The 7895-nt window shown below is 36.5% G+C and overlaps 1 protein-coding gene across 4 annotated transcripts in view; it reads left to right on the top strand.

Moving 5' to 3' along the window:
* LOC108738584 (protein sickie) overlaps positions 1-7895 on the top strand; it is a 27902-nt gene that overhangs the window by 8893 nt on the left and 11114 nt on the right. For all 4 annotated transcript variants that reach the window (XM_018472062.2, XM_018472061.1, XM_018472063.1 and 1 more), the window contains 2 exons: positions 582-790; positions 4594-5883. In XM_018472062.2, coding sequence (XP_018327564.1) covers positions 582-790; positions 4594-5883 — 1499 coding nt within the window. The remainder of the gene's footprint in view (positions 1-581; positions 791-4593; positions 5884-7895) is intronic.

Raw genomic sequence — 7895 nt, forward strand, 5'->3', positions numbered from 1 at the left:
TCATCCGTTTTAATTGGAAAAAAGATACTGATGCCAAAATAGATTGCTTAGCGTGAAAGATCATAGCCAAAATAGGGTTGCAAATAATTTTATTGATGTAAAATCAACATCAATCATTTTACATCAAAATATTTACAACCCAATTGTGTTTCCGATCTTTTACACATTGTAATAAGAGAAAGAAATGGAATCCATGGTTTCTTTAGCTTTGGGCTTATCTAATAAGTGAAGTTTTTCGAATCGTTTTCTTAAAATTTTGGGGTATATGCATTTATTAGCACACCACAATATCTTTTAGTTTTCAATTTTACACAACTGGCGTATATCTATTCGATATTGTTTTGCGGGCTTTTAAATAAAATACAAAATGTTTGTTTCAAAAAAGTATTTAAATGCAAGATAAAAATAAGTACCTACTTTTTATTTTGTATTTGCATTTTAAATGCAAGTATTTCAAATAAATCACATCTTTGATGACGATGATGAGATACTTATCTAATACATACTGAGAAAAGCCGGAAGTCACAGAATGTACAAGTTTGTAAATAAATAAAACCAAACGTTTTCTCGTTCTGTTTCAGTTGGAAAATATAAGTTCGTGTTTGAATTACCTCAGGGCGAAACATGTTTCCGGGATTGAAACGATCTCGCCCCAAGATTTACGCGATGGGGATCTGAAAACAGTCCTGGCACTGTTTTTTGCCCTGTCAAGACACAAACAAGTCAGCAAACAAAGATCCCAAGCCCTACAGGCACAGCCGAAAGCGCTTTGCGATATGGCTCCAAACAGGTAAGACTTAAATCTAATGTTCCTCGAGTAGATAACTAATGGAAAACACGATTATGAAATAAATCAGCTAATTTTATACGAAATGCAGCAAATAATGAACGATAATTACAATTGTAGTTCACGGAAAACCCAAAGATGATTAATGAGGGTTTAATTTAATTGTCAATTTCCTGAAATAAATTGCAAGGATTTATATTCACACATTATACAAAAATCTATCGTAAATGATCTAAAGTTGGAATTCGTGGAAACAAAAAACGAGCGATTTAACAGGCTAATGACTGAACTTTAAACAAGGTCAGAAGTGACTAACAGTCAACTAAACGTGATAAACTAAGCAAAATATTTAAAATAGATTGATTTCCCACCTACTATATGTGTATGATATACATTTTCATCTACATAGGAGCAGGTAATAACATTTATTAAAGAATTAGGTAGAAACACAATTTGTTTGTGGTAAAACGAGCAAAAAAACAAACGAAGGCGCACTTTTACGACACATTGTTGTAAACAGTGGGCATACGAAAACTAATAATATTTCAACTGTTTTATGTTAACGTGATCTCGAACAGAGGGCCTTCATTTCATTTGTTTTCTTGTTCACGCCGCGTTTCTGCCAAATATCCATTGTCAAACGAAAAAAAAAACGACTTTTAATAGTTAAGGAAGTCGAATTGGGTCGTTCGTACTAATACGTAAGGTTCGCGGGCTAAAATTAAACTGAGAAGACACTAAATTATTTTTACCCAACGCAAGCCGACCTGTGTGTGTATATTTGTGCATAAATGTACTTGTTTACCCCGTTATAATTTAAGTCATTATGTGAAAGATGCTTACCTCAACAAACTTCTTTTGGAGAGTTTAAAATTAGACAATAATAATAACTGCGTGATTCATCTGAAAAATGAGAGCCTATTAACGGCAGGCACGCTAATATTTTTCATTTTGTCACGAAAATTCGTTTTAATGGCTTTCGTCCTGATTTATGCATTGCTTTATGTAATAACTTTTCGACAGAAGTTGTCTGCTTGAAAAAGGAGCACTTAATATAATTTCTACGTAACCCTGTAAAACATTCTGGTTCTAGGTAACGTAAAAATAATAAAAGATGAGGTTTTTTCTAATAACAGTCTACCGCATCCTTTAATCAAGTCGTCCAAATTGAACCCTGTCTCAAAATTTGTTTTTATCCAATATCTACGAATAAACAAAAGCACTCGCAAAACAAAATAAGTAGTAAAAATTACAGAGATGTCTTTGTTGTACTACTATTGGTCAGTTTTCCTTGTTTTTAACGATTTTCCCCATAACTTTTTATGGGGATGAGACCGCCGCAAATTTTTTACGGGGTTTTATTCAGGCGACCACCCTCTTTCGATCCCCCTTACTCTCTTTCGATCCCCCCTACCCCCACCCCCGTCTAACTCCCATAACTTTTTATGGGGGTGAGGCCGCCACGAACTTTTTATAGTACAGTGGTAGGGGAGACCTCCTCTTTCGATACCCCCCCCACCCCCTTGGAGGCTGGAGGCCATCATCTAGACATTTACCAAAACGAAAACCGATATATAATCTTAACTACTAATTTCCATTAAGTAGCTTTTTGTTATACTTATTAAATTACTATTGCTTGCGTTGGCACTGCCGGGTACTCGGCGTCATTATCTGGTACCCGGCCGAATCCTACGGGTTCCGAATCCAAACCGGGTACCCGGAACATCTCTTTTAGTTTAGGTATTAAATACCTTTTTTGTTTCCCCCTGTAAGAAAATCTGTTTTTTGATTTGTACCTTATTTAAACGTTTATTGTAATTTTTATCACAAGGCTATAAAAACGGCGTTACAAAGTGGAAGCATGTCATGTAATGAGTCCAGTGGAGGTATCGTGTCGATAACATCGCACTCGAACTGCCTTTTGTTTATAGCTGGTTAACACGTTAGTATGTTGACTGTAATTGTTTATGCTGGGAAGCTTCGTATAAGTCTCCTTTTTATGGCTAATTAACATGGTTGAAATAAAAGCCAATGATTTACTGTCATTGAGTGAAATATGCGATTCGGAGATGAGTATTTACCGCGAGTAATCACGCGGTTGCTCATCGCATCGACGAGTAAAGATATTAAATTTTGACACATAATTGAAGGTTGATTAATGTGGTGCTTCAAACTTCATAATTAATTATGCTAATTCCTAATGCTATCGTTAATTTTGCGTTTGTCAAACTTTCGCGGAGGCGCCAGGATTAAAACTAATAACTTTACGTATTCTGGTACATTTTATATTTTCAGCAAACAAAAAACAAAACACTGCAACGTGTACTGAAAGGTGTATGAAAAACAAAACTAATTACTTTTTATGGTCGATTACATTCGACTTTTCACAGATTTTATATATTGCCTTGAAGACTTTAACGGTATAATTATTAAGTGATAAAAAGCGCAGCCATATTCAAGAACCGTTAAATACCAAACAAAGCAAAAGATGCTTCTTATGCGATTATCTAGTGGTTTTCGAGGAATTCTGTCTTAATTGTTATCGAAAAAAGACACACGTTTGCTAAAAATAATTTGAAAGTAATTGCAGTAAAATATAAATTTCCTGAAAGTGCAAAGAATATCTAATTATCGATAATTAATCTGATGGCAGTTTAAACTAATACAATTCCAATCCTTATGTTAATAACTTTGTTATGATTGGAAGCAACATTATTTATTATCTCTCATCCTATTGGCTTCTTAAAGAACTTTAGATTACGTATGAAGACGCACAATTATTTTAGGCATACAACCCTAAAGAATATTCCCCAAAAATTAAAACTCCATCTTCCTAATTACGCCCTGAACACTTAGGGGAAAGAAATTCTACATCCCTTGAGAAACTTACCCTGTCTGCGGGTAATTGTGTTATATCTAGTTCATTGGTTCCGCGTTTAGCGAATTTTTACTAGGGCGTTATCTCTAGATAATAACATTTGTCTTTTTCGACTAAATTTGTCTTTGTTTCATTGTAACTACCCCCTATGTATCACACATTAGGCATGGACTCTTTTTAAATATAATAACTCGCAACAATGAGTGGTTCGTTCGATTGTAAATCCCTTTGCAAAAGTTTCGGGACGGGGATGCAAGAGGGTTGAAATGCGAGTGTGGTACGTCGACGAAGGCAGATGCAACTGCCAGAGGGGTCGAAACAGCGACATGTTAGTTGCCTGCGTGACCCCGTGTCGTGTGTTAAACTGATCATATTTATATGACGCGTCCCGACGCCGGGCGTCCTGTATCTAATTCGATTCTTTATCTTATCGAAAAATGGGTAACAATGTTTCTTCGGGCGGTCAAAAATCCAGGAGTTTGCCCGTCACACCTGACATAGGACGAAACAGGTTCGTCATCAGTGTTATCCTTTTTGTTAAACTGGTTAGACTGTTTTTTTTTTTATTACAAAAAATTCGAAACAATAATTTAACTATCCCAAGATTGCCTGTAACAAATGGTATCAGTATTATTCCAAATGGGTTAGAATACTTAACGCATTCAATATAATGGGATACTTTGAATTAATGGCAACCAATATTGTTGCCCTTTTGGATTTTGGAGAGCGCTTTTAGCGACAGGCATTCAGAATATTAGAAAGCATGCATTAAAGACTCGACTTGATGGTTAGTGTACAATAAATTCATATGCGGTATTCACTCCACCCACTTAAAAATGTACATAAGGGGTTGAAGTACGTTGTAGTTTTCAGTAAAAAAAAAAAAAAACAAGAAAGAAACTTAGACGTTTCGTTTTTGTTTTTCCAGATCGTTGGCGGTAAGTCAGAAAACTTGTGCGTCGAGTATACCTCTGCCCGATTCAGCCCTCCCATCTCGCAAATGTCCTCCCGACAAAGTACGTCCGGTGACCATCCCGAATCCAGCATCCAACACAGCCCAATCCCTAATTCCTCGGGTCCCAGTACCGTCGTCCAACAACAGACAACAGCAACAACAATCGAACAACGTTCAACAACAAAAGAAAAACGCCTTGACAAAATTAAAAATATTCAAATCTGGCGATAGCAAACCCACCCCCGTAACAACGGGCAAAAGAACGAGCAGCTCGAGCGGCGTATCGTCGGCAAAGAGCGAAAGATCTGATAGCAGCACCGTCAGCCTGGAACATTCCTCGGATGCGAGACCAGCAAAAGGCAATTCCAAGTTGAAACAAACGCGTTCAATTAAAACAACGACCGGTTTAGTTAAAGTTACCCCAAGCGCCACTAAAAAGGACGCGACCAATTTAAAACAGCCCCCTCGAACCGCGTCCGACATAGAGAGGCATGCACAGAAACTTGCTAATCTTCCGGCGTCCAAATTGGCGGAACCCAAACTTAAAGTTACGGTAAGTCGAAGCCAGCAAGTTTCTCCTGCACTGGTGGCCCGATCTCCAACTCCCCAAAGTCCCGGAACCGGGATACCTAAGCCGGTTGCTGCTGTTAAAGGGGTTAACAAAGTTCATCGGGATGATAGGGAGAACCCTCATATAAGTATTAGTCCGTGTGTGCCGGGCGCCACACAAATTCCTGAGGAATCGTTCGCAAAAGACAACGAAACCACGTCCGAATGTAGCAACACCTCGTCCACCGAAATCCAGGGTTACTCTTCCAGTATTAGCTGTGCCAACACGTCGATTCCCGAAGAACCCGACGTCAACGGCGCGGACGTTGCAACTGATTCCGGATTTGTCCAAAACAAACAGCCGTTGGTTTATGTTCAGAGACCTCTGGGACCCTTGGCCGAGAAGGCCGAAGAGAGAGAACAAAGTAATCATCACGGTAATCATCTTAGCCAAGAAAGAATAATGGTGGACGTCGAATCGAATTACAGCAATATGACGCTACCGTCTAAAAAGCAATTTTCATTTATTTACCCGGATACGAATGGGTTGCACTATTCCGACATAGCACTGACTAATGGCTACCTGTCCGATGGCGAAGTTTTACGGAATCCTACAAACAACCCCAATAACGACGGGTATCTGTCAGAGGGTGGTTCAAATTTGTACTCAAGAAGGATACAAATCACTCTGCAAAGACAACGGCTTCCCAACAGGCAAGTAAATACCTTTAATCTAAGCATAAATTTTACAATTTTTAAAACAAACGAAATAGTACGAACCCCAACGCCAAAACACGACACTTCAGTTGTCCAATTTTGTATTTTGTTTGTTCTACAACAATCGCCGAAGTTTTTTCAATCTTCATATTACAATTTTTAAAATTTACATTTGCTACAGATATGTAAGAATCCAATACTCAAAACAATAGCGAATATGTGTCGAATTTTTGACAAAAAACGCGCTGATATTTATCGTCTAATCTGAATTCAATATAAGTACGTAACATAAGGAAAATTTGGCTCACGAATAGGGTTTTCGTGTAGAGGAAAACTCAAATAATAATAATAATCTGTAAAAGTTATTCTGTTCAGGTTTGCACTGGCGGTTCTGGAAAGGTTTCCACCCTATCACGTCCCGAATACGTGGATTTTCCCTCCCCTGCTTCACGCTCAATACATTTTCGCCATTCTTTGATAAGTACTTTGCCAGTTTGTGCATTACGCAGGGCTCTATTAGATAATGCATTCGCTAGGACACAAAACACTCTCAATTTTCCCCTGAACATTAATTATCTTTGATGAGATCGGATTTTCTAAACTTTTAAAACAATGACTTTGAGAAATACAATCTACACATCAAATTAATAATAAATTATATTGTAANGGTTTTACAAACCTATCGAATTTTGTAACGAGGATTTGAATCTGTTTTTTAACCAATTTGGTTGATACCAAACGTAGACATAACATTCAGTATTAGGGGCAGCAAAATTCCCCATATGCCATTTTCGATTTTACCTCTAGACGCCATAAAAGAAAAGCAGATATTACGGTGCATATAGAAATATTTCCTTCTGTTCATTCTCTATAATTTATTCAGGTTTCGTAGCGATAAAATTTAACGATATGTACGGTCCCAAAGGACATGTAAATTTTCAGCGAAGATATCCTTATTATGGTAAATTTAGGTAACATACGTATATTATTATTATGGTTATGGATGCAGAGATGTATGAAGTACTTGTTTGGTGTATTTATCATATTTACTTTGCGAAATATTTCGGCTTGTAAAAGAACTCAAATATGTATACAACCCAATGACGATAAGAAGATAAAAATAGTGTTCTAACATTTGTAATAACGTGATACAAAAGTAATAAGTAGATCGTCTATTATTTTGTTTGGCTGACGATGAAAAACGTTAAAGAAAATTCTACTTTTTAACAAATTTTCTTGGATTGTAAAGCTGTACCATCAATAACGTAGCCTGGTATTATACAGGAAAGAGGGGGTTATTTTTCTTCATAATCGTAAATAAAAGCCAGTGAGTGTTAAGTGCTACAAATCGTTTTATAACTCGCATTAAAACAACATTAATTTATTTTATCACTCGCAATCGGTAATACGAAATGGAGATAGATATTACGACGAGAAAGTATTTTTTCATCTATAATCTTCATCTGCTTACAATAGTGTTTCTTATTTTCCTATTCGAATTATCGAATATTAGATAATAGACGATGTAATAACAAACGTATCACTTGTGTTATCCGATATTTGAGTGGCTAATTGTGTTTGTACCTACCTACCTATAACAACTGATTTAGACCTATAGAAAAATTACATTTATCACTTGCTATGTCTCTGGTGTTTTCTTTGTTCATTTTACGAATTGTGTTGTGTGCCAGCATTTGCTCATGGCAGTTTTTCTAGACTAATGGTGGTGTTTGCACCACATCACCAGCCTCGAAGATTGAATATGATTCATATTTTTCTGTTTGAAGTGATTGAGATATATAATTTTTCTATCTTTATGTTATAGTTTCTTCAGTTTAGCAACCAATAATTCTTCTGTATGCTTCCTTATTTACCTTTGTCATTTGTTTTAATTGGAAAAAAGACTGATGCCAAAATAGTTTGCTTAGCGTGAAAGATCAGAGCCAAAATAGGGTTGCAAATAATTTTATTGATGTAAAATCAACATCGAATAAAAAGTGTAGTGATAA

Source organism: Agrilus planipennis, unplaced genomic scaffold, assembly GCF_000699045.2.
Source record: "Agrilus planipennis isolate EAB-ADULT unplaced genomic scaffold, Apla_2.0 scaffold154, whole genome shotgun sequence".
NCBI lineage: Eukaryota > Metazoa > Arthropoda > Insecta > Coleoptera > Buprestidae > Agrilus > Agrilus planipennis.